We start from the raw sequence: 27,785 nt of genomic DNA, 5'->3' as shown, positions 1-27,785 counted from the left end.
CCCTCTCAAATAAAATCTTTTTAAAAAATAAATTAATTAAATTTAGATTGGTCTGTTGGAGCACTTTAAAAAGTGTCTTCAGTGACTGTGAGTGAACCCTGTGATCCCATTTCTGCTCCTGTGCTCTCTTTTTCTTTTATACCCCATTTCCATGACAATACTTCTCTGTTAACATAGCTCTGAGATGAATTCTTTCCTCCTTGGGATGTAGTTTTTGTGCCCCTGCATGGGGTATGCAGGTGCTTTGAGTTTGGATGTGTCCCTCATCCGTCGAATACTTCCCTGATAGTTGTGTTTTGTGGAAGTTTGCTCCCTAGATAGGCTGGCTTCAGGAGGGGGCCAGCGTATCCTGCTCAGCATCCCAGGAACTGGCAGACAGCACCCCAACTTCAGAGGCGGCCCGGCACAGTCTTGCGGGCTACTCCACTGAAACCAGCAGACGGTGTCAGTTCATGCTGCTTCTTTTGATACTGGGCCCTTTAAGATAAGAGATTGTAACTTACTTTGATTTCGGGAGAACAGGCTAGCGCATAATTCCACGTAAGGCAGGTGCGCTCTGTACCGTCCCTTCCAAGCACTCTGCCCGCCGCCGTTTACCGGGACCTCCAGGGAGCTGGCGTTTGCCTTCCTCCCCAGGACAGGTAAGACCGGGGAGCCGAGCTCTGCTGTGCCTCACGTGTTCACACTTGTCGAGAGGGACAGAGGAACTGCAGGTTGGTACCCTCCGTGACTGATGAATAGTTCATGGTGACTTCTTGTGCCAGAAAACTTTCTCTGCAAATGAACCTTATTTTGAAAGAACGCTGATTTAGAACTCCGCGAATGTTCCGTATGCTTTATTGACCTGCTTTAGACATTTACTGGGAAGACAAAAGTTGACAAACTTCAGAATAACAAAACGTAAAGCGGAGAGGGGCCCCGTGTGGGCAGTCAGCCGACTCTGTCGAAACTTGTTCCCTCTTATTCTTTCTAAAATGTAACATCACCTGATGTTATAAAAGGCCTCTAGATGCTCTAATAATCTCTGGGCTCTCCTCAAAGATAGAATCTGAATTTTAATGATAATACTGTGCATCTTAATTAGTATTAATGTATTACTAGTATTTAGAGTTGGAAACTCTGATTCGATGGCTTTTCCTAAGTGAAAGGGATAAAATTAGAATATCTCAAGATGTCTGCATGTCTCTATTTGAATAAAGCCCTCTGTTTTCCCTGCACTGTAAAAAGAGTGGATTTTGGTTTTGATTTTCAGGAAAGATAGGGCAGGTTTTAGAAAGTCTTACATGACAGATTATAAGTAAACAGAGTAAGCCATATATCTGATTATATTCTTTTGAGGTCAAACTGGAAAAAAATAATCTTTCAAAAGAATTTCATTTCTTTTTTCCGTTTTTCGACTACTCGTTCTTTCTACTCCATGGCATATTTTTAAGGGATTTGGAGTCTTTCCACTCGCTTCCAGCTGGAATTTACAGAGAGTGTATCTCTAGAACATTCAAGAGTTGACTTGAATCTCGGTCATAATTAAATTGGAAGGCTGGCAGATTATTCTGAGACTCAAAAACAGGCACACCTTATGTTTGGAGCATAAGGACTTTCACTACTCTGCATTGTTTTAAAAGTATTCTCCGTTGGGAAAATTGACGACATGTTTCAATTACCTACTTTTTAAATAGAAAGATATTCTGAATGGATCTATAATGAACAAATTTGACCACTCTTAAATTTTGTCTCTTATTCCTGTAGCTGGGTCCCTGATGCTTTAAAGCTTTAACAAAGCTTTCCCTGCTCCCCCGTCCCTCTTTAAGGAGTACATCATTCTGTCCTTTCTCTCCTCGCACATCTTGAAAGCATTAGCTACTAAGATGACTGTTGATTTACTACCTTCTGCTCTAAACGATATGCTTAGAGCTGGTGTTTGCATATAATTAATAGTAATTTAGGCGTACGAGACACCCAGCCTTCTCCTTTATATTAAAATCTAACTGCTGGGGCGCCTGGCTGGCTCAGCTGGTGGAGCATGCGATTCTTGATCTCAGGGTTGTGGGTTCCAGCCCCACGTTGGGTGTGGAGGTTACTTAGAAATAAAATCTTTAAAAAAAATCTGATGGTTGACATGTACTTCTCCGTCGTAACATACACTTTAAGGGTTGGGGTGACCATCAGGATACCAACTCAGAATACTGGGACTGGAATTTTGCAAGACTTACCTCTAAATGCCATTCCCTTCCAAAAGGGGGGGGGAAATGCAACGTGCTGACGAGCACTCCTTTTAGATTTCATCTGAGAGAATGGAATGCTGGACAGGTTTTTCTGCTTTAAGAGGCCGTCGCAGCTGCCACTGTAAATGAGCTCTGCCAAGGTCAGTGACCAGTGGGTCAATTAGAGCATGACATTGCCAGGGACATGCCCAAGCAGTGGGAGCAGGCTGCGGGAGCACTGGCTACCGGGTTTTCACAGAACAGTCAACAATAGAATGAGCTTTGAGAGGGCTTGTCCCCATCTCCCCTCCTTGTCCCTGTCTCCCCCCGCCCCCCACTGCAGTCGATGCTTGCAGGCTCCCTCTCCTTCTGACTGCACCACGGTACCTTGACCACCCTCAAAGAGCACGTATCTTGAAGATCTTAATGGAATAGAAACTCCCTGAGCCTGGTATTACTCTTCTTTATAATACTTTTCATGGGACTCACACCTCACGCTGACACGTGAATTGAAGTGGTAGACAGCTAGAAGGTGAACTGGACTGCACAGTGCCCTTAGGAAATAGGTCACCACATTAGGGGAGTGTTGTTATTTTGTGGAAAGCCCATCTCTTGACTCTTTTTAAATGATTTAAATGGTCTGTTTTCCCGATTTTTCCTATGTAAGGTGGTGTTGGCGACGTGAACCCTCAAATGCAGGTACAGATGCATGAGTTTAATTAGCCATTTTACTTCTGAGGCTTGTGGCCTCACCCAAGTCTTTATTATTATTATTTTTTTAACTTTAAAGGAACTCTCTAATACTGTGCCTCTCTAATTGGTAACTTCCTCAGGGAGGGTCTGCTGATGTGTCCTAGAGCCCTCCCTGGACTTGGCATTAAAGCAGCTCATTAATGTTCTGTTTGTTATCATTAATTTACTAAGCATCTTTCAGCAGGTGGCAGGCACTGTGCTAGGTACCGTGCAGAATAAGTCTCTGTCATTTGGAAACCATAATCTCGGAAGGATCACTGGCATTATGTGCCAAAGATGAGCTGAGCAAGTCACCTACATGACAAGTTAATAAGCTCCTGAGCAGGGTGAAGAATGCAAGTATAGGACTATAAGATGTTAGGGGAGATAGTCACCACAGGAGACAAGGATGTTGGCGAGGGAAGGCCCAGGGCTCCTTGGGATAGAGATAGAGCCCAGTGGTTTCAAGGAGCACAATCTGACCACCGATCATATCTCACCGTGGCTCCAGCGTGGAGGAAGGTTGCCTCTTGTTCTTCGGAACCATCTCCGCAGGGGCCACAAGGGATTGGGGATTTATTTTCCCTTGCTAAAATGGTATTCTCCAGTGAATTTCAAAGTTATTTTTTCTAATGTAAACCTATCATTTCAGACTTGCAGAAGGAAAGCAGGTCCCCTCTGGACACGGTGTCAAGCTCTTAAGCTCTAGAGGAAGAGAGATTTGGTTCCCATCACAGCTTTGATATCTACTAGCTGTGTAAACTTGGGCAAGTGTCTTAAGTTCTCCAAGCCCGTTTCCACATCTGTAAAATGGAGCTAATAGTACTGCCTGCTTTACAAGATTATGAGTATTAAATGAGTAGGTTTATGTTTATAAAATCCACAACACAATACCTTATAGCTCCACCTGAGAAGTGTAGATGCTTCCAAATTATTTATTTTGTCGAATAGTGCCTTGGAATCCAAGACCTTGATTCTAGTTTGCTTATTTTTATTTTTTTAATTTTTATGTGTGTATTTTATTTTTAATTATACAAATCATAAGAATAAGATTTCGCCGTAAAATTTCAAACAGTATATTAATGGCAAAAACTTCCTTTGAGCACCATCCAAACCTACGGGGTACTACTATTATCAGTTTTATTTATTCATTTTATTTTCATTAAAGTAATTCATGTTCCTAGTTTTACGAATGAAATAGTGTCTTCTCCCATGAACAGGAGACAAAGGAATGAAAGCCAAGGATTCTAGAGTTTTTCTGGCCTGACTCCCTAAGATGACCTGTCCCTCCCTGTTGCTCAGTGTGGCTCTTTATTTATCTATTTCGTAGTTTCTTCTGACACATGACACATTACGGTTTTTGAAAGTTTGGGGTGCCACTTCTAACCTTTATGTTTTAGATATTATCTATTGTCAAGAGCAAAGAAGAGTTAATTAAATCCTGACCTTCCTTTGTAGTAAATCAATAGATAACGTCTACCATGAAAAAAAATATCAAGAGATGGCCATTGAAGCATCTTATTTAGGGAGATGGAATTAAGTACCAGAATAAACAGCTAAAAAAAGTTGAAGGAGGTTGCCTCCTCTGTCTTATTCCATTTCCACCTACAGGGAAAGGGACCTTCCCGCTTGGCACAGCACCTCATGTCATTTTCAGCAGGCATCCGTGAGGATTAGTCTCCGGGCAGAGAGAGGAAGATGAGGAGGGGGAATGGAAGTGTAACTCCTTCTTGTAAAGACTGTCAGTCCTGTTCAGTCTTATCCTTCTTCCCTGCCTTCAGTGGTACCTGGTGCCCCCAATACCAGATCCTTCCTGGTTTGCCCCAGTAGACACCTCTCCCTCCAGCTTAACTTACAGCCTTCCCACTCTTTGCAGGTATCATCCATTCACTCTCTAGCTTCCAAAACTGCATCCACATCTCATGTCTGCAGGTATTCTTCTCTTATTCTTTTGGGGTTTTGTGAAGATGCAGAGATAAACACATGATCAAAGCACTATGTTTAACCAGAAGCTTGAAGTTTTGGCACTCAGTTACTGCCTTATACTCTAATTATCCCCCATTTTATTTCCTTTCCTTCAGCAGAATTATAAGTTCTTTGATATTAGAAACTATGATTTTTATATCTTTCAGAAATTTCCATCATGAGCACGTGGCAGGTGCTCACTAAATCAAATTGATTAGCTATTTATCTTTTGTTCTTTGGCTGGCAAGGGACATTTATATATATTACCTTTAGCAATATAGTCGCGTTTAAACCATGTCACTAAAAAAATTCCAACTTTTTCATTTTTGCCTTTAAGATTTCAAGGAAATATAAGAATTAGCAGTCAGTATTTTCAGGCAGGGTAAATTTGTATCAATTACCTATTGCTGCCTTATACCCATCCCAATTCAGAAACTTAAAACAATGATCATTTATTATGTTTCATGAGTCTGCATACCGAGGGTCCGTTGCTTTCTATGCCATTAGTGGGCAGTTTGGCAGACTTACTCACGTGTTTGGAGGTAGCTCTGCTCCATGCATCTCTCCTCCTCCTCTTGGGACCAGCAGGTTGTCCCAGGCATGTCCTCATCACAGGAAAAGAGAAGGACGAGAGAGCAAGCACAAACATGCATGATCTCTTGAGGCCTAAGCTCAGAACTGACACACGGACACGTCCTCCTTACTCTTCAGGCCAGAGCAAGTCACGTGGTCAAGCCCAGTCTCAAAGTAAGCAGACATCAGAAAGTGACATGGCAAAGGACTTGGCTACAAGGAGGGATTAGTTAGGGTTACTGATGCAGTCTGTCCTATTGTAGCAGTAGCATTGGTAAGAATGAGCCCTTTCTGACACCCAAATAAAGGTCTATGCCCCGTTAACCTGACAGAACTTTTATTTTTTTATTTTTAAGAAGAGAAAGATAATTTTAACCCACAGGGACCTTACTAACCATACTTGAGGAAATGATCTACAGATGAAGCCAATGAATAAGATGTATGTAGAGCAAAAAAGCTAAGAAAGAGAAGTTTGAATACTTTGTGTGACGAGCCTAAAGCAAACTCTTTGTAAACGACAAGATAACTATTTTAGCCTTTGTCAGCCAAATGGTCTTTCTTGCAACTCACCGTGATTGTAACACAGGAACAGCTGTGGATAATACATAAATGAATGGAAATGACTGGGTTCTAGTAAAACTTTGCAAAGACAGACGGTAGGCATTAGTGTAGGGACCACTGTAGAGCTAGAATATTGAAGGAAATAAGAAGGAGTCAGCTAAGGAAGGCTTTTTGAAAAAGGAACGACTATCTTGAAGGCAGTAAAGATTAATTTAGCTTAACAAGATATGTTTTAGAGAAGTCAGTAAAACCTGTATGGTCATTCAATAGATACATTTCCCAACAGGTTAATGTGGCTCAGGCAGAGTGAAAAGTCCACACTCGTCCACGGTATTACTCGCTACAAATCATTTCTGCCTCTAAAAGCCTGTTTGAAAACATGCTTACTAGGAATGTTAATGTTTTTGTTTAGCTGGAGAATGGGGGGGGAGGTTTAGAAATAAAGTACAAGAAATACCTAATTAAAATGATTTGATTTTATGCCACTTTAAAAATTGTATTTGACCGATGTGACCCAGATTTGTATAAGGGAACTAAGGGGATTAATAAGGATGATTTATTTTTAACTGTTAAGAATATGCAGGACACAAGTGGGCATTTTTCCACCTCAGTTATATTTCACTTAGAATTACTTAGCAATCTTCATGGTTTTTTCCCCCTATATTTGAAGATAGAAAAAAAAAAAAAAACCTCAGAATACTGTTGGGAAATAAAGGGTCTTTCTTCCTCAGAATCTTCAGTACCTGTTTATTCATTTACATTCAGCCTGTCAGTAGCCTGTACTTGGGTAGATTTCTGCTCATTAAACCCAGATCAGAAGTTTGGAGTGTAGCTTTTTGGAAGGTGGGAAGAAAGAATGCCCTTTGGATAAGAGTCTCAATTCTATTAAATGTTTCCTAAAGCTTCATATCTTTCTTGAGTGTTTGTTTCTTGTTTTTTCTGTCCTTGTGGAAGATGTCAAAATATACATGGAAGGTGGGGACTGGAAGGTATTGTTCGATTTCACTCATTTCGCAGTTATTTTTTGAGCTCTTGCTTCATGCCAGTTACTGTCCTAGGACCTGGAGTTACCACAGTTGAAAGAGCTGATCCCTCCCTTCATGGCACGCACGGGCTGGCTACGGACACGTGGACCACAGCATGTCAGCGTGCCCCCCGGGAATCCCAGGGGGGAGGGAACCAACCTCCTTCAGAAGTTAAGAGGGATTTTTTCCCAAGGTAAATGAACTCCCTCCTGATTTTATATACCTTTGATTAAAATCAAACTGCACCTTAAAAGGATCTAGAATTCTCTTCATAGTCATTATACCTGAGGTTGGCAATAAAATTAAAAGAAATCCTTGGGAGGTTTTGAGAACACAATCATTAAAATTCCCTGAGTTTCTTGGAAAAACACCATTTTCCCAGGTAACATAATCATGTAAGTTCACTCTCACTGTTTCTGATTATTATCTTACATCCTTATGTAAGATACATTTGTATACATGTTTTCCTTCTTTCCTTGGAAAGTTCTCTTTCCTCTATGTCAGTTACTTTCCTAATGTTTTGTGTTGAATTGTCCCCTGCAAAACATGTTGAGTCCTAACCCTCAGCGCCTGTGAATGTAACTCTATTTGGCTGTAGGGTCTTTGCAGATGATCAAGATAAGTTCAGGTCACGGGGTGGGCCCTGATTCAGGATGACTGATGTCCTTATAAAAATGGGAAATTTGGACACAGAGAGAGACACAGAAGTAAAATGATGTGAAGACTCAGGGAGAAGACAGCCATCTACGAGCCAAGGAACACCTGAGGCCACCAGGAGCCAGGGGTGAGGTGGGGTACAGATTGTCCCTCTCAGCTCTCGGAAGGAACGAACCATGCTGACACCTTGAGCTCAGACTTCTAGCCTCCAGAACTGGAAGACAATACATTTCTGTCATTTAAGCGAATCAATTTGTGCTACTCTGTTAAGGCAGCCCCAGGAAGCGAAAACATTTACCTAATGCATAAAGTCATTGTGAGCATTACAGAGCTGACGTATATAAATACATGTGCACCATAGTGACTGTCACACAGGATTGTTTTATGACAGTGTGGGCTTCAGCCTGGGTGGTACCAACGTGGGGCCATCTACCCAATGATGACAGCTCTCCAATGACCATGGATACCTAGGTACCCCTGAGACACAGGGAACATCTGGTTATCACCAAGCAGATAAAGAGGACTTGCTATGGTCACGTGAGAACCACGGAGAGAGCTGTGTGTTCACATGGCAAGGGAGCCACAGAGAAGCTACAAGAAGGATTGGGGCCAGGACATGCCAAGAAACTTTCTAGGATCCAGCCTTCCCATTAACTTGCAGATGTTCTCTCTCTTTATGAAGAAGAACTATTTATGTTTAGTCCCTTTATATTTAGTCTTCAGAGCATTCATATAAATTTCTGACTTGGAAGATTTGGTTGTTGTTTTCCTCCCTCTTTCATACCCATATTCACATTAAGACTAACAATAATTAAGATAGCTAAAAATATATACATATACATCCTACATGCTGCAATGTATATATATGTATACATTCTACATCCTACAAAAGCTGTTAATCCATACTTTATATAAAGACATATACTTCACAAAAGAGGATATCCAAAATGGCCAATAAGCATATGGAAAAAGTCTCACCATCATGAGTCCTCAAAATGCAAGTTAAAACCCCAATGAGATACCATTATTCATCTATCAGAATGGCTAAAATTAGAAGGACTGATAGCACTAAGTCTTGGTGAGGATATGCAACAACTGGAATTCTGCAGTGCTGGTGGGAGTCTGAACCGAACCAATCACTTTGGAAAACTGTTGGCTAGTACCTTCAAAAGCTAACACATGCCTACTCTACCCTAGGTGTATACTCAAGAGAAATGAGTGTGTATGTCCACGAGTGGACACATACAGTAATATTCATAGCAGTTTTATTCATAATAGGCCCAACCTGGAAAAACCCAAATGTCCCAAAACAGGAAAATGGATAAATTAGTTGTGCTTGTGGTGTACTGTTTAAGGGGATATTACCCAGGGTGGGAAGAGCTACTGATACACACAACATGGATGAATCAAACAGGCATAATGCTGAGCAAAAGGAGCCACAGAAGAAGAGTACATACTGTGTGAATTATCCCGAGGTTCAAAAGCAAGCAAAACATCTCCTATGATAAGTCAGAATAGCGATTACCTGGAGGAAGGGGGTTGCAGTCTTGACTAAATACAAAGGAACATACTGGGATGTTAAGAATGTTCTAGATCTTGATCTGGGAGGCAGTTACATGGTTGTACACATGTAAAAATTCACTGAGCTCTGTTCATGAGATTTGTGAACTTTACCATAGATGTATTTCAATAAAAAATTTAACATTAGAAAGTACATTTCTAATTTAAATGACATGGGAAAAATTCTGATAAACAGAAGTTGTGAATTGCACATGTAATGTGATATGAACTATATAAAAAATTTCATGGGGGAAAACTGAAAGACTATACTGACATATTAACAGTGGTTTATGGATGGTAGGATCGTGTTACTTTATAGTTTTCAGTGTTTCTCAAATTTTCTCTAATGAAATATATCAGAAATGGAAATATCCGAAAATCAAATGGAAGAAACTATAGCTAAGAAAATATGTGACATAACTTGACCCTCAATTATATATCAAGTTTGCAATTTTAGGGGTGAATTAGCAATTCAGACGGGTGAATTCACAGGGTCGTGGAGTGACAGAGGGCTTTGCGGGGCAGTAAACCCAAGGGGGAGGGACAGTGTGGAGGGAAGGATGGTTGAAATCAGGAATGGTGGGTGGTCAGTTAAGCTAGTGTGATGTTTCTTTCAGCCTGGTCTGACTTTGTTTCTATCCACTCTATGGATTCTCTGGACCTTCAAGTTATCTAATTGCTTTTTCTATGACTCTAACATGATGATCTTTTAAACCATTTGTAATTTGTATTTTTCAAAAGCTCCTTTTCTATCCTTTTACATCCTTAGGCATTACCATTTGCTCGGTTCTCTATTTTGAGGCTGCCTTCCCCCCACCCTCCGCTCTGCTTCTCCATATGCCAGTGTGAGTTTAAAAATTGTGCCAAGCAATTCTCTCCTTCTGAAAAAATAAATAAATAAGAGAACCACAGAAACACACACACACACACACACACCTCCAAATGATCCATCTGTCCTGTTGAAGACATCCACCACCCACTTCATCCTGGTACAGGCTATTTTTGTTTGCTTTGTCTTGAGAGCTCCTATATTGGAAGCCTTTATAGAGTACTTTGGTTTCCACCAGAAAATGAAAAGCAAGGCACTTTGTTTTTCTATTTTATACCTATTGCAGGGCTGTGCACAAAGAGATATTCAATAAATGCTGATTGAATTGCCTTTATACAGATCATGGTCTATGCTACATTCGGATTTTCCTGGGCACAGTTTTACTGATGGGTGCATATTTATAATTATGAAGTGGATTGTGGAAAGGGTAATATTCTTAAGAATCCAATATTTTTCTAAATCTGTTCTCTGCAAACCTGTATCCTCTTAGGTGAGTTTAATTACTAGATTTTCAAATTATCTGTGATGAATTGGAGGATGAATTGAAGCCTTCTGTGAGTTTTTTTTTTTTTTAACTGCTTCTCTTCTTGGCAAGATAAGTAATAGCATTATGCTATGTTACTGGAAATTTTAATCAATAAAATGCATGTGTCTTTAATTAGAATGCTAGGAAATACTGCTGAGTTGGATCATTTTGTTAATGCAATGAGCTGAGAGGTTCAAGCATTTATGCACAAAGGGTCAGTTAGAGTAAATTGAGTCTAGATGGGCAATTCTAATATTTTCCCCAGATAACCTACAAGAAGATTCGTTTCAAGGTCCAATGTTCATAAATATTTGTGAAGCATCTCCCCTGAAGCAAACACAGAAATGGAGAAGGCCACCTTTGCTTTCAAGAAATTCATGGTCCAGTGATTTTTTTTTCTCTTCCATCTATTCCTATGGCTCCAGCCTTCACTTTGGTGGACCCTGCCAAAGGTACAGCTCCAACTTTGACGTTTCCACTGAGACTCAGAGGAACATCCCATTTGCCTGCTAGACACTACTTTGTAGATATTATGATGACATCTTAAACTCATTATTTTAGCTGAAATTAGTTCATTATCAACAAAACTCAATCTCTTTCCTGTGTCTCTTGTCTCAATGGCTGTACTTTTTTTTTCCCTAGTCACTCAGGCTCTATTCTTTGGAGTTCTAACCAAACCCCTCATATCACAGATTTATTTCCTCCTTAGTAAGTATCCACATCTTTGTATTCTGGCCATTTGTCCTTTGGAGTCAGCTGGTATAAACACTGTTCATCCTCAGTGTGGTTGGGTGTATGAATCCATGCAAGAAAGGGATGGCTCCATGAGGTACTCTCTATTTGTGGGAAGATGTTAGAACTGTCTTGTGTTCCTTATCTACTAACAACTTTGTCTTACTCCACTTGCCCCATGGTTAGTCAAGCTTATCTATCTCTCTTCCTATCTCAACCTGGGCTAGGTGCTCTCCTTGTCTTCCTTCTCCCACATGCTGATGCATAATTGACTCCTTTCCCATTCCCACTTCCCTTTTTGATTCAGTCCTTCCAGAGACAGACAGCTCTTCTTCCCCCAAGAACTGCCCCTTCTAATTTGGCACAGTCTGAAGTCTTCCTATCAATACTGCCCACCCAGGCAGCCCCCCAAATCATGGCCTCCCCCAATCAATGACATGGTATCAACAGCAGTAAGCTTTCAGACTCCAAAAGTAGGTATTGCATTTGCTATCAGTTCCAAAGTTTATGGAATGGGTGTTTACCGTGAGGTAATAACACCCAGATTATGATTGATAGCATATTAGAGAGAAGCTATGCTTCTTGCATCGGGGGAAGTATTAGAGGTAAGACTTAACAGGGAAACATGGATGAATTTCAAAAACATGCTGAGCAGAAGAAGCTAGAGGCGAAGGGGTACAACCTGGATAATCTGTTTATGAAGTTCTAGAATGTGCCAAAATGGTGATCAGAACAGTGGTTGTCTCTGGTGTGGAGGTGGGCATAACTGGGAAGGAGCACAAAGAACTTTCTGTGGGTATGGAAGTATTCTATATCTTGATAGAGATGTGGGTTACACGGGTGAATGCATTTGTCAAAACTCATTGACTTGTACACCTAGGATCTATGCTTTTCACGGTATGTAAATTAGACCTTAATTTTATAAAAGAAAAAGTTTAGGGAAAAATTACAGAGTAGTATGTATAATAGGATCCTACTAGTGATTAAAGATAAAAGATTATATAATGTGGATATAAACAATAATATAATGGAGAAAGGACATGTTCTTCTATTTGTGGCATGGAAGAAAATGTGAGAGACTTTGCTCTGAAAGTGCTACTGGTGTTACACACTTAATTGTTGGGGAACACACGGACGCTTATGTGGTGGCTCAGAGCAGAGATGCCATAATTAAAACCCGATTTTACAAATGAGAAGGTATGACTCTTTTATGTGAAAACTGCCAACGCTTCTCAAAATCTTGCACCCCACCACCTTCTGCCAGGTCCTGAAATAAATCATAACTGTTTGGTTTAAGCTCAGTGGGTGGAGGCTTTACACCAAGGTTTGAAATAACTTATACACAGGTCCCAGACTGCTGACCCACAGGCATGGTCGGCCTGTAAGCATGTGTGTGTGTGTTGGGGGGGGGGAGCAATAGAGACGGTTGGGCTTTTTGTTTGTTTGTTTGTTTTTTAGCTAGTTGCAAATGTTTGAAATTTGGGAGATTTCACATAAAAATCTGAACATCTGGCAATACTTGGCCTGCATTCCAAACTAGCAATAATTGTCTGGATCTGAGTAGTGGCTTCTTCTTTAGGGAGGGACTGTACTTTACACATATCCTAACACTCACAAGTATCTCAGGATCAACATACGGCCTCAAATGTTGTTTTAATTTCTATTTTTAGTCCTATGAGTCTGATTTCCAGCCTTTGAGTTAGTATGTATAGAGCCCCTCCTAGGGAGTAGGAACTGCTAAGGGCTTTAGTAGATACATAGAGGAGATACTATTATTATATCCATTTACAGACAAAGTAATCAAGGTTGAAATCAGTGAAAAACTCACCTGAGGTTACCCAGTAGTAAGTAGTGGAACCAGGATCTGAATGAGGTTTTCTTACTCCAGAGCCCAGGCATGCATTTACCCACCACATTGTTGTTCTTCTTTATGTATTTTTAACTTTGGTTCATCCATTATTTAGTACTTACCTCTGGTTAGTTGAGTTCTTATTAGTTTCCTTATGATTTATTTTGATAGACTAATCCCCGGTCTCCAAACTCTCTTGATTTTGCATCCTAGAGTTAAAAAAGTAAAACAACACATATTTATGTATATTATTTGCTGATAAACAATATACTTGACCTGTATTAATGTGTACATTCTAAAGCATGTGCATACTTTAAAATGTTAAAGAATGAGACCGTATATATATGATCTAGAATTTTCTTTCCACATTGCAATAGATTATCTTTTAGCTATTGCATACCCTATTTTGACAAACATAGATGAAATGATGCCTAGATGATGATTCTTCTTGAAAGCATCTTTCACATCAGAGACTCCCAATATTGCATCCAGTATATTGTTCCTTCCAGATCAAGGGTGCCGTGAAAGTTACCAGACCATCTCAGACTATGGAGAGACAAGGGTATGTTCCCCTTTGTTAGAAAAATCGTTGTCCGTCTGTAGCCACATTTAAAACACCGTGTTCTAAAACCTTTTATAGCCCTGAAATTCCAAATAGTCAGAGGCATCTTTTATTCATATTACGTTCTTGGATCTGCCTTTGGGGAATTTAGGTTCTCTTCACACATCGAGTTCTGACTGTGGGTTTCGTTTCAAGGGGAGCAATGACCCTTGGGTCTCAGTTTCTCAGTCCGAGATGTGGGGGCTTTGTGTGGCATGTGTCACCCCCTCACCTCTTAGGATGGCTGCCATGATGAACACATTTATGGTTATAAAGTACTTGGACAAAAACAAGTGCTGAGAGAGGCAGTTAATACTGAACCAGGGTGAAAGGTTCCTGTGGCTGTGTGCCAAGTTTTCCCAGTGTTCTGACCCTCTGAAGAAAGAATGGCAGTCAGCAGACTGGAGGCATTTATTTTGTTCTTGCTCAAAGGTAATGCCATTTTATTTCTCTAAAATGAGTTGTTTATAGGTGGATGGTTGGGCTGTTCCTTCCAAGACCTTCCCTGTCTCTTGACCTCCCTTCCCATCATCAGGTGTGTGATCTGAATGAAGCATTCTTCCAGAGCATCCTCTCTTTGGATTGTTCTTTTCTGCTTATTTTCTTGGTAAATTTTTTCCTTGAGGTTCAGATCGAACTTCGTATTTTCCGTAACCCCACCAGCACCAGGCTGACTCAGTCTTTCCCTCCCATGCACTTTCATAATATCAGAGCATGGCATTGAGAGCATACTGGGGGAACAGGTCTGCCCCCCCCTTTCCCCTCCCCCCACGGACTCCCTAAGGGAAATGCGTTTTTGTGTGCCGCTGTTGGGAACGGAATAGAAATACATGATAATTGTCCATGTCAGAGGCGAAACCCAAGCCACTTGTCTTTTGGAAACACATTTTAAGACAGAAAATTAAGACATGCCACTCACCATATCCAGAATCTCTAAGCCAAGCCCCCAACGTCTTACTGCTCTAACTCTACCCTGGGGTGGTATTTACCAAGTTGGGCTACAGTTGGGCAAATACACGCGTGCATCACCTGCTAATTTACGTGCCCTTTGAGGGCCCCTGTCTCATTCACTGTGAAGGCGGCTAACACCTAACCTGTTGTATTGTAGGTGCTCAGGAAATATTTGTAGCATGAAGATAGATCCCTTAAACGAAGGACGGTGAAAAGCCTGACACTGATTTTAATCAGGTGTCCTGTTCCTTATCTATCTTGCATATTTCTTGTGACCATAAAGTACAAGGAGTTCCTCTTTGAAGCCCAAGTTTAAGTCCAGAGGTGAATGATGGCAAAAGACCTCAGTGAGCAGGAGGCCCTGCTTGCAGCACAGTCAGGAAATAGATTATTTGGGGATTGTTGACGTTTTCTAGTAAACTGACAGTGAGCATGAGGTTTGCCAGAGTGAGTCGGAGCTATTCTGTGGTGAGATAGATGAATTATAAATACTTCAAACTGTGTCACTGGAAACACTTCCCTCTGCATTTTTCCTCTGGGAGGGCTGGGAGGGGAGGCTGGGGCAGGCAGGCGCCACACACCTGCTCCGGGGCCCCTCCATCAGCGGACGTGCTGAGAAACGCTGACACCGGGGTTTCCGGGTCCACATTCAGCTATTTATCCCACCAGCAAGGACGACTTGTCTCCTAATGACCAACCACCGGGACAGCTTCTTGTGGCCTCACCTGGCTTGGGCCTCATGGGCATGTGCCTGTCACTTCGTGCCTTCCAGGTCAGTGGCACTTAGATCAGCTCTGACCTGCAGGAAGAGAATCCCATCCCGCATATGTAGGAATAGGAGATCTCAGGCTCATCACTATAAAAGGTCTTTATTGTCCTCTCCCATTGAAGCAGTTAAGAATGACCAAAGTGTGTGTTTTGTCTTTGATAACCTGCCTTTTGCCCAGGTATTAGATACTCATTTTTCACACTGAGTTCTTACCGGGAATGGTCAAATTCTCTTTACAAGGCATTGAGTACCTAGTATGTGTGGGAGATATGTTGGATATAGGGTGACAAAGGCAAGACTCCTGCCCCCCAGAAGCTTCGCAGCTAGCAGAGGAAATAAAAGTCTACAGATAACCATATCACAGAGCAGGATATAAGAAATACCATGGGAGAGCTGCTACTTTGGGACAAGACAGGCAGGAATTGATTCTAGCTGGAGTAATTCTGGACACCTGGAGGGGGGAGGTCAGAGTTGAGCTGCACTTTTAAGCACAGGTGGCTTTTCAGAAGGATCAGATAGGAGAAGGTTGAGAAATGTCAGGAAAAGAGAAAGAAGCATAGGAACGATTAAGGGTCAGGATATGTTCAGGGTAGAGAGAAGTTTAGAAACTGATCAAGACCAAAGCTGGTGGGTTGTGATATGTGGTCAGAAATGTAGTGCTGGGACCCTATGGAACAGATTCGTGGGGCAGCCTTTTCTAACATACGGGGCTTGGGCTTCTGGATGCCTGTGACCCTCCCAGAGCCTATCCCCGTCTGCGGCTTCTTCCTTGAAGGCATTCCAAGCCTGGCTCTCACCGCCATTTGGAAATCTTGCCTATGGAGAGTATTGTCAGAGAGTAATCTGAGACGCTTGCTGTCTGTTAAACTAATTATGCTTCAGTCCTCATAGTGCCTTGGTGCTCTCAATCCTGAAGGCTCAGCAGATTTTATGTAGTATCTGAATTATTAATGGAGATGATATGGATGAGGGGGCTTGGCTGCTTGTCCTGTTTTGAGCAGGTCTCGGGCGGGTGACATTACAGGAAGAGAGACCGCTGCTTGCTGAGTGATGGACGAAGCAGGCTTTCCCGAGGAGCCCTACCCAGGGGGGAGCCTGTGCCAGTATGCTCAGAAAATCACAGCCTGCTTTGGAGGAAAGGGTAAGACGCCTTAAACAGTGAGCTTTGCAGAAGAGATGCCCAGGGTTGACCATGCAGGCGAAGAGAAGGGCTAAGCTTGAGGCTTGCTGGTCACAGCAAGAGGTGTAGCTGCTAGAGTGGGAGAACCTCCAAGGGGCCGAGGCGCATCTGAAAGTCCGACTGTGCCCCTTGCGCTGATCTTTCCCACTTAGAAAGCTGTTTCTCTGCTTCCTCCGTTCTGCTCAGCAGCAGGGATCATCCCGATAACTGGGAGCTACTGCAGGCACTTGCCATGTACTTGCTGAGCTCCTTTGTTTGCTCATTTCTGATTAAAACCAGAACCCAAACTGAAAAGCCAGGAACCCCATTATCACTGATAAAGCCACAGGCTGTAAATTCAGACCATTCCCTTAGAAAACTAAATGCCATAAAGATTCACATTTTAAGGTGGTGGTTTTCTCTCTTAAAATGTTTTTTCTTAGCAAGAAGCAGAGAGATCGCAGCAGATATTTTAAAGGGAGAGGTAGGCCTTTGTCTGGGGGAGGAAAAACCTAAATCATAACATAGAATAAAATTAAAGAAAAGTCAGAGTGCATTTCTGGAAAAAATCGCTGCAGGAATTGACCTGTGACTGGTGCATTAAGAAGTAGTGAAGGCATCCAACCTCTGAACACTATGTCACCTCAGAATGCCTGGCTCTGAGGTTGGGGTTCATCTCATCATCGAGCTCCTGCAGCGTGCAGAGTGCTCGGGCCTCTCGGTGCGAGGTGAAGCCACTTGGTGAATTTGTCCACTGATGGTTTCTTTTCACATCCTAGAAGAGCTTGTGCAGGTGCAGTGGAATTGTTACTAGCAGAATTAGGACTGTCCTACCTGATGAGATATGCAGGCCACCAAAATCTGTGGTGAATGTTGCATTTGTAATTAGCATTAGCTTTGTAGTGTAATGCATTCTGATACTTCATCATACAACCCTATAAACTGTCCCCAAACCCACTACACTTCTTTGAAAATGCTATGCCTGTCTTTTTATGGGCCGTGGCAAGAGGCTGATATTCATGTAGCAGTGGAAGAAATGGGTCCATTGAAGGTTCTTTAGGGATCTTCTCCATACTGTGCTTTCATGACTGAAGAGATTGCTCTCAGGCAGATCCCCCTGAAAGCATATCTTTAAGATTGGAGGCTTGGCAGAGGGGACGGGGGTAGGGAAATGGCAGAATGGGGGGAGGGGATTAACAGGTACAAGCTTCCAGTTATAAGACACAGGATGCAATGTACAGCATTATAGGGAATATAGTTAATACTGCAAAAACGTCGTATGGTGACAGGTGTTCGCTAGATTTATTGTGATTACCTCGTAATATATATAAATGTTGACTCACTATGTTGTACTCCTGAAACTAAGATAATATTGTATGTCAACTGCACTTCAATAGCAAAATGCAAGGGTCTTTGTTTAAAAAAAAATGATAGGAGGCTTGTCCTCTGCTGGGTGTTTACCCTGAACTGTGTGGAAGAGGTTAAAGAACTCTGGACATCCTGGCGAGCAGAACTTAGTGTCCATTGTCAGTGCTGGCTCCAGCTCCCAAGCAACTGGTGTCTGAGCTTTATCTCTCTCCACCGCCTGAGAAGAGAGCCACCCCTCACATCTCTGTGTAGTCAGATTGTCTTTAAAAGCAAACAAACCTCTGTTATTTTCATCAGCCTTGTCTGCGGTCCACATGTAGCTCACTTTCCATCCTGATCTAAAATTCATAAAATAGATCAAACTTCTTAATATAATCCTTTTATTGAAAAATTTACTTTTTCCTTTATTTAAGCTATTGGAACACAATTGCTTCTTGAACTGAATATACGGATCTCTAATCTTGTCAAAAAATTTAGGGGTGGCCTGATTATCTACTGATAACAACAGCTAAGTGTTGAGGTGGAGTCCATGCTATAGAATTCGTTTCAGTGGGCAATGCTTGACAAGTTTAGGGACCCAAAAGGCATACCAGCTTTGCCATGGAATAGTTACACTTTGGCTTGGTCAGGAAGAGGCTGGATTCGAAGAAAATAATCATCTGATCTGTCCGAAGTCTATGTTTGTACATTGTTAATGTATACTAGAGCCCATGTTTAAAGTGGCTGCATCCAGCCTCTCTATAAACACACACACACATTTCACAAATGAGCCATGTGAACACACATAAGCAGATAGAGCTGCTCAGGTGCTTAGTTTGCAAAGAGCAGGTCTATGGGAACCCAACCAGAGGAAGAAATAGAACACATACAGATTATTTCACCCGCTTTGTAAACTGTTTGTAGAGGAAGACCTTGGAAGGATTTATTGTCTGGGGGCAGTAGTGGTCTAGGGCTTAATTCCCCAAATCTGAGAACAGAAATTTCACCCTGTGACTGTGGTAGTAGAAAGGCTCCCCTATTTCCACCTTCCCCAGCTCCATCCCAATCTGGAAGGCCTCTGGACAGAATCTACTCCTCCAGTCCCACCGTGCTTCCCATTGGGCTAGAGTCATTCTAGCACATGTGGATTCTCTGGATCTTGAGCTCTGTTGCCAAGTCTTACATTAAAGATTAGAAACTAGTTTCCTTTCTCTGCTTCATCTGTCTGTAGGTTTTGTGGAAGGACCTGACGACTATTGTAGGAAGAGTCATAACCTAGGAGTCAGGAGACCTGGATCCGCCATGGGCTTGCTGTGTTGTCCTGGGATCCGCCATGGGCTTACTGTGTTGTCCTGGGAAAGTCACTTAACATGTCTGAGACACCTGCCTCATCTTACAGTTAAAGGCCTGGAGGAGATCAGTGCTTCCTGAGTGCTAGTCCTGGTCTGGGGAACTTTGAGGAATATAAGTTCCTGGGCCTCAGCCCCCAACAGGATCGCATTTGGAGGTCCGGGCTAGTGTTCCACAGTCGAATGCTTCAACAGATTCTTAGGCACAGCGTTATTTGGGAAGCACTGGACTAGATTAGCTCTGAAGGCCTTTCCAGCTCTCTAATTCTGTTCTAAGTGTGTACAGGTTTTAATGAAAGGAAAATGGTATCAGAACATAATGGTCCAGTGACAGGAGAAGGCAGAATGGGTTTTTTCACTCTGACTTTTGACTGTTGTGTCATTTCAGACGGCCATATATTGTGCTTAACCTTCCTGAGTGGGTGTCAGAGGGCAAACGCTCACGGCTAGGGTCGCCCTTGGTATGTCAGCACCCTAGTTGAGTGAGGGTCCTGCTAGCTTGTAACTTTGTGAAAACACGCAGCTACCCTCATGGTAATTCTGCTTCCATCATGTGATTCTGCACTGGCAGAAACCCCACGAAACAACATTAAGAATATTATTCGCATTGGATTAATGGAATAAGGCAAAAAGATTGGCACTAGGAGGAGGGGTTTCCCTCTAGAAGGTGGAAAGGAACGTTGACTGTGGCCTGGAGCTGGATTTATTGCTGGATGAAGCTGAAGACCTCTCTTGAGGTCTCTCCCGTGAGATCTGAAATACTGAAGAACTTGGAATTATTATCTGAGTTTCTTCTGCTCTACATAAAATATGTGTAGATATCCTTAGAGCTGTTCGCGGTGCTCCTGCCAGGTGATATTAATATATGAGGACTATTGGCAGGTGAATTCTTTTAGATACCGCAGGTATGTCCTTCCTCTTGCTCTGGATATTAATCTGGTTTTTGAATATGCATTCACCTCTCAGGCTGACATAAGCCTGAGTTCCTGGTAGCTACTGTTTCTATACCCGATCCTCTGTCTATATGGAGCCCTAAGCTCTTGAGGCTAATCACTTAAATACATCTTCCCTAATCTTCTTTACCGGGTGGTGAAGAAGAAAAAAACAAGAAGGAGCCCGGAGAGTTGAAGGGAAAGCATAACCTCTTGGGCTCCTTGGTGTCCGTTTCTCTGTTGTTTGCAATCCATGCCAAGATGCCATCCTTCCTCGGTTTAAAGTGTCTGGGGAAACTGTGCAGCTCTGAGAAAAGCAGAGTGTCCTCTTGTGAGAGAGCCAGCCCGACGGGCTCGTACAGAAGGAGGCTGGTCGTGGAGGACGTGAGCATCACTGGGACCCCCGCAGCTACTCACAGGCAGGCCACCATCACCCACTTGTTGTATCTGCATCCCGAGGCCTACTGCACCCTGGAGCACTTGTTTAGCTGCTTGGATCCTCCCGGTAAGTGAAGGAGCCCAGTCTGCACACGGCTTTGTGTTTTGTGATTGGCCTCTGAAGTACCATCTAAAGTCATTCTTCCATGCTTCATTCCTCAAAAGAAACACTATCCCTTACACATAATTAACAGGGGGAGGGTAGGAGGAAAGGAGACTGCAACCTGAGTAGAGCTATGGAGCTAAGTTCTGATGATATTTTCATCGATGATTTTATAATCTCAGCAGCCAGTGTTTGCTCTTTCCAAACTAGGAAGCGTGATGAAAAGGAAAGATCTCTAGCCATACTTGCTGTTCTTTCATATGTTAAAGCGTGGATTGAAAAGATATGTTCAAGGCAGGCTCTTGACAGTAGTAAAGAATGACCTCTGGAAAGGCGAGATTTCAATTGTGTTCCCGCCTAGGGTGCACTCATCTTGTGCGATATTTACAAAAGAAAAAGGAAAAAGAGTTGTAATACTTGGAGAACTGGTTGAAGCTTCTTTTCGGTGAAGCTCATTAGAACATGGTCACCTGTCCATCTGCCCGGGACAGAGAGGGAGAAAGCCCAGCCTGTGGGCAAGAGTGACCACACTGGGGAGTTTGTACACTTTGAATTTATAATTAATGAAGATGATACTTAGCTGCTTGCTCCTTGTCCAAATCAGGCTAGAATCAGTACAGGAGGCAAAGGCTAATTAGACATGGTCCCTGAAAAGGAGGAACATGAGCCAAAGGAGCCAGAAAGTTGATGGACATTTGGGTGGTTTTCACCTTTTTGGCTGTTATGAATAATGCTGCTATGACATTCACATACACGTTTTTGTGTGGACATGTCTTTTCATTTCTCTTGGGTCTACTGATAGGAGAGAGGTTGGCAGGTCACATGGTGACTATGTTTAACCTTCTGAGAAGCTTCCAGACTGTTTTCCAAAGCAGCTGCACTTTAACACTCTCATGGGCAGCATATGAAGGTTACGGTTTCTCCACATCCTCGCCGGCTCTGGTTGTTATCTGACTTGTGATTCTGCCCGTCCCAGTGGGGATGAAGTGGAAGCTCACTGTGGCTATCCGGAGCTTTGACGGGGACGGGAAGGAGTGGCTGGCCGATCACCGCTAAGGCAGGATGGGGTGGGGAACCTGACAGCTCCTTAGTCCTCGCATTCCCCAACAGTCTCTGCTTCATCCTTTTTGGGGGAGCCTGGAGTGGGCATGGAGAAGCCATGACATCTGCTCCCAGCCACCTTGTAAGCTACCCTACAACTGTCTTCAGAACCAGCTGACCACACCTACCGCTCAAGTATCACGTTTCCATGCTGGTGGAAACCTAAATCCTTTTATTGAGGAGAAAAAGTTTATTCCACAGTTAGGGATACAAACTAAACACAAGCACTGGGTATTATATGAAAACAATGAATCATAGAACACTACATCAAAAACTTATGATGTACTGTATGGTGACTAACATAAAATAATAAAATTAAATTAAAAAAAAACTAAACACTCAGGTTTCTGCTGGAGCTAACACTTTCTTGTGAGTGCTTCCACTGAAAGAGATTCAAATCAGATGTTTTTGGACTGAGCTGTTGATGCTCGTGAAAGAGATAAGGTCTGCCGGTAGGAGAAGGCAGGAAGTCAAGGGGAGACCAGTAAACCGTGGTTGAATGAGAGTGTGCTGGACAATGGCTTGTCAGTAGGTTCAATAACAAGAGAACAAACAGTATCAAAGAGAGCCCTGGCTAGAGGAAAGAGTAACCATTATTGAGGTCTCCATACCTCAGTGAAGACAGATAAGGAAATCTGGGGGATTAGTTTAGTGTGTGGCTTTGGAGTTGGACGTTCCAGAATTTCAGTACCAGCTCTTCTACTTACTAAATGTGTTATTTGGGGAAGTTAGTGTCTCTAAGTCACGGTTTCTCCAACCATAAGGTATGCAGAAGAATGCGTACCTTCTATGATTGCTGTGACCAGGTCCACCTCTAGGATATATGCATCCCTGGGCAAATTTTTTTTTGTGGGGCCCCTGTGTATATGAACAGTTTGAGTCACCCGAAATCAATGTGTCAACAGCCTGATCTTGTTCCGTCCTGAGAGAGAAATATCATGCCAGCCTGAGGGAGTGATCACTCACCAAAATCCCCTCTTGGAATCGAGTCAGTTCCAGGGCCCTGAGATAATCCCATCGACAGGAGTCCTGGAGCTTCTCAGGGCATCTGGTCAACCCTCTGCACAGCATGGGAGAGACATAGAGGATCATCAGAGAGAGTTCCAAGGAGCAGGCTGCAGTGCTCCACCTACACATCACTGCTGGCTCTAGCTGGTCCCAGGCACCAGAAGGGGACTTAGACATTTTTGAAGAAGGTATGGTTTAGGGCCAGGAGCCCAGCCAAAGGGCAATATCGATTATGAGGATTAAATGAGAACATGCCTATCAAAACGGTACAGTACAGGGGCACATGTGAGCATCCACTAAATTTTAGCTATAATAGTAATACAATAACGTAGTTTATTATTTTAAAAAATAATTATTTCTATTGTTTAGCTTCCACTGCTGTGAAGCAATGAAGGCCCAGGCTTTGTGCCACCGGGGCCCAGAACAATACAGAAAGTAGGATTCCCAGGAAGCCAGCATGTGTGCTCGGAGTATCCTGTTTGGGACAGGTGCTTGGAGGAAGTGCACCCTCCTGCAGCCGTGCATGTTCCTGGACTAGCAAAGCCGAGTGCTCAGGAGCAGCTCCTGGCAGGATGCTCGGAGATATTTGGCAAAGGCCTCCTGCAGCTGCCAGGAAGACTTCAAGATGCTACCAGCTTCCTGTTGTCGTCTGGTGTCAACTCCTACTCTGAGTTGTGCAGGCCTCCATGCTCTTCAAAGTGTCCCTACACAGATCTTTCCTTGGTCGTGCTCAAAACAACCCTCGCAAGTTGATAAGGAAGGAACTATTTTCTCCTTTTAAGAACAGGAAGGGAATTGGCAAAAAGTGGGGACATGGCGACAAAGCCAACATGGAAGCCAATACACAAAATAGCTTCTGCATGTGAATGTAATTCTGTAATTCTGTCTGTGACGGCAGTACCATTCTAGAAGAACCGCTGTCGTTCACTGAGGGCCTGCTATGTCTCAGACATTGTGTCCACTGCTTTATATTTTTTCCCCATTAAATATTCATAATAACTCGACAAAGGGAGGACTCCTTTTAGCCTCATTTTGTAGATAAAGAAACTGAGGCATAGGCTGCTACAAAAAACCTGCCAAAAGTCACATAGGTAGTGAGTGGAAGAGCTAGATTTGGACTTGATGCCAGTTTGGCTCAATACTCAAGTTTAGGGTCTTACTCATGTTGCTGTATGGCCTCAGCCCTACGAGCAGAAGGATAGATCATCCCTGAGATCTGCTGAACATTGGCACACTTATCATTTTTAAGTAGTAGGACTAATTGAGTACTCTAGCAACTCAAATTTGAGGACTCTCATAAGATAAATTGTTTTCCCCAAGAAAATGAGCAAACATTTCTTTTCCCTGGTTCACAAACACAAGCTATCTATATGGGGTTTTCTCTTGGCTTTACCGTAGAAACTTAGATAAGTTTTTGAACCTGGGTTTCTTTCTGTCTCTGAGCTGCTGTGACTAGTGAAAACGAAAGAGCATATTTAGGGCAAGTATCTTCTTGACAAACAAACAAGGAGAGACTGGCACTGTTATCAAACGCCCAAAGGATATCTGGAAAGTGTTCAGTGATTATGTTGTCAGCTGAATCCAAATCCCAAAGCAGAATGTTCTGGACTGGAGACCAGGGACCAAAGTAGACTTGGCAGTCCCCTCCCTGGAAAAATAATTCATATCCCTGAAGATAGGTGTTTTTGCTTCGGTTCAAGCACCTGCTGTGTCCTCCTTATTATGTTTAGTACACCCCTAGGGACTGTCTTCACTTGGGGTGGTCTCCCCAAGACTCAAATACTCAGATTTACCACATGACTGAGGGAACCTCATGGGTGTTTGTGCATTGTTGATTCTTAAAGTGATATCAACCTGTTTTCAAACTCACCATAACATATAACACTATGATTCTGTAACTTTCCTTTTCATGTCCCCTTCTCACTCTATTCACTGTCACTAATCCCAATCCCACAGATAGACTTGTATGGCAAAGGGCCAGGGGAAGGGCTTCGATATCGAGGGACTTTGTTGTCTCCTTCAAAGGGCTAGTCTTCAGGACTCTGTGGAGCTTTTCTATCAAATCTTCCTGGTGGCATTGAGATGCTATGTTGGGAAAATGTTTTTAATACTTTGCAAACCTCGGACTCAGTTGTAAAGACCCTCCCTTAAATTTGAGAGAAGTGTTTGATCTGGCCATGAAAAACAATGTATCCCGAGAGATACTGCAAGAAAGAACCTCTGGTTCCTCCCTTCAGCCCTGCTGTCCTGACTGGAGGCTTAGACTCGTGTCTGTCCTGAACACAAAGTAGTAACAGGAATCTGGGGCTTGGGAGGGGCTGGCCTCAGTTTCTCCAGAATACTGGAGTCAAAAGCTTTGACTTTTATTCTACTGGGAATGGAAATGATGGGTGGTGGACAGTTTCCTCCTAAGTCTTGGGAAGGTACCGAAGGAGACAAATGAGAGATTTCATCTGTGTGGTAAAGCTTTAGATCATTCGCACTTTTTTTTCATTCACAGTTAGCAATGACCCCTGTTAGCTTCCCAAGGCTTCCTCTTCCATTAGTTTAATCATATTTCCCAGAATCATAGTTTCAAGCTCTTGACGGTCAGGCCCTGCCTTTCTATCACGTCCTACTGTTAACCCCCAAACGCCCACATCAGCTTCTTTGTCACAGATATTTGAAGGCCCTTTTCCCCATGGGTCTCTCTCTGCATGACTGTTCTGCTGCCTGGCATAGGCTTCCTGCTTCCTCTGACTCTGAGGCAGGATTCAGTTTAAGCTTTTCCTCCTTTCGTCAGGCTTACCTTCCTTCTCGCCTCATCGTCCTCTGTGCTTCCGCAGCATCCTGGGCATATTTCTGTTAGAGTCGCCCATTTCTAAGCCTCTCTTCTAATGCACTGTGAGTTCCTCTCTCAGGGTATGGAGAGAGCCGCATTCATATATTTTTTTAAAGATTTAATTTATTTGACAGAGAGAGACACAGCGAGAGAGGGAGCACAAGCAGGGGGAATGGGAGAGGGAGAAGCAGGCTTCCCGCAGAGCAAGGAGCCCAATGAGGGGCTCGATCCCAGGACCCTGGGATCATGACCTGAGCCTAAAGCAGATGCTTAATGACTGAGCCACCCAGGCGCCCCCGCATTCATATTTTTATTTGATTCTAGTACCTCGCTCGGAAAAGCCTGTAAGTGTGCAAGTAAATGAATGAATGAATGTTTGCAGAAATCAGATCACTGTGTTAGAACACAAAGGGCATAAAATTGCCCCCCTGCCTTCCAGTAACTGAGGCTGGGTGAGGCTGCGTGGTACAGTGGCTGTGAGTGTCAGGCTATGGGGTCAGACCGCCCTGCCATGTTCAAAGTCCAACACCACTCCTTATTAGCTGTGTGACCTGGACGCGTTACTTAATATCTCTGAGCCTTGGTTTTATCACATGTCAAACGTGGGTGATACAGAAATATTATGAGGACTAAAAGAAAATATAGATATAGAAGAAGAAAATATACCAGCATTTAGTATAGGTTAGAGTAGGTTCTCAGTCAGTGTGATGCCCCCATTTCTGCTTCTCTCCACCCCCAAAGTGGGAGAAGCCAAATAAATGGTTAGGTAATAAATACCATTAGTTTTCAAGGAAGGAAAGGTAACTTAGCAAGAGAAATTAGGATTTGAGCTGGAAAACAGAGAAGGTATCGAGAAAATACGAACAGAAGGGAAGGATCTCAGTAATATGAAAATAAAAAGAAAAAAATAGAAGACATTTTTCACTTGGTTTCCTTGCCTGACCATGCTTAGTCCACCCTTGTTATTTTGTTTCCTTGTTATTTATTTATTTATTTGGGTCCAGGAATGTGGACAAGTAACTATTTTCAAAGGAAATGTTCCCATCTAATTTACTTCCTTGAGTAACTAAAAATGCTGAAATGCTCCACTAGTTTTAATTATATATGCTTGAAAACTAATCTTATTTAGTTGGTTAAGCATCCGACACTTGGTTTCAGCTCAGGTGGTGATCTCAGGGTTATGAGATGGAGCCCCAACTCAGGCTCCATGCTTAGTGCAGAGTCTGCTTGAGATTCTCTCTCCTTCTTTCTGCTCCTCCCACTTGTGCACTCTCTCCCCCCCCCCCAAAAAATAAATAAACAGATCTTTAAAAAAAACTAATCTTATTTAAAGTCAGAGGGTAAGGCAGTCTGTTTAAATTTATTGTCTGGCATTGTTTTTATCCTGGCTTTACAGAAACCCCTAATTTAGCATCATTTGATCCTAATGATTGTGGAGTATGGCCCTGGGCTCGGGACTATAGACTCCTGTTAACTGAGTGAGTCAGACATGAGTCTGGAATGGCCTTGGGATGCAAGACAAAGGCTGCCAATGGGAAGGTAGCACAGTGTGTGTGCTATTCCTTAGGATGTAGCAGCAGCCAGGAGGGCGAGGACCCCTTTCTCAGCCTTTGGAAGGCCCCACACCAAGAATGCATTCGAGGAATCCTTTGCAGAGTCAGAATTCATGGGCCCTTCAAATTTAAATATGCTAGAACTCCAGATGGACTATGGTATGCCTTAGAATTCTAGATGTTTCTTTTTTTTTTTTTTTTTTTTATTTATTTGACAGAGAGAGACACAGCAAGAGAGGGAACACAAGCAGGGGGAGTGGGAGAGGGAGAAGCAGGCTTCCCGCGGAGCAGGGAGCCCGATGCGGGGCTCGATCCCAGGACCCTGGGATCATGACCTGAGCTGAAGGCAGACGCTTAACGACTGAGCCACCCAGGCGCCCCGAATTCTAGATGTTTCTTAAAGGGAGAAATAAAGCTTTGATATCGACACCCTCCTAAGGGAG

General features: G+C 42.9%; 1 protein-coding gene across 14 annotated transcripts in view; it reads left to right on the top strand.

The window, feature by feature from the left end:
• ABLIM1 (actin binding LIM protein 1) overlaps positions 1-27,785 on the top strand; it is a 291,744-nt gene that overhangs the window by 77,983 nt on the left and 185,976 nt on the right. For 4 of the 14 annotated variants that reach the window (XM_032423136.1, XM_032423133.1, XM_032423130.1 and 1 more), the window contains exon 1: positions 17,901-20,823. The exons of 3 other annotated variants lie outside the window; for them this stretch is intronic. In XM_032423136.1, the coding sequence (XP_032279027.1) occupies positions 20,580-20,823 (244 nt within the window). In that variant the 5' untranslated portion in view covers positions 17,901-20,579. Of the gene's footprint in view, positions 1-17,896; positions 20,824-27,785 lie in introns of those variants that run through there. 7 more of the 14 variants (XM_032423124.1, XM_032423125.1, XM_032423127.1 and 4 more) reach the window with 5 other exon arrangements.

This window comes from Phoca vitulina, unplaced genomic scaffold (genome assembly GCF_004348235.1).
Source record: "Phoca vitulina isolate PV1807 unplaced genomic scaffold, GSC_HSeal_1.0 scaffold28, whole genome shotgun sequence".
In the NCBI taxonomy this organism is placed as follows: domain Eukaryota; kingdom Metazoa; phylum Chordata; class Mammalia; order Carnivora; family Phocidae; genus Phoca; species Phoca vitulina.
The sequence above is the reverse complement of the archived record's forward strand: the minus strand, read 5'-3'. Positions and strand labels throughout refer to the sequence as shown.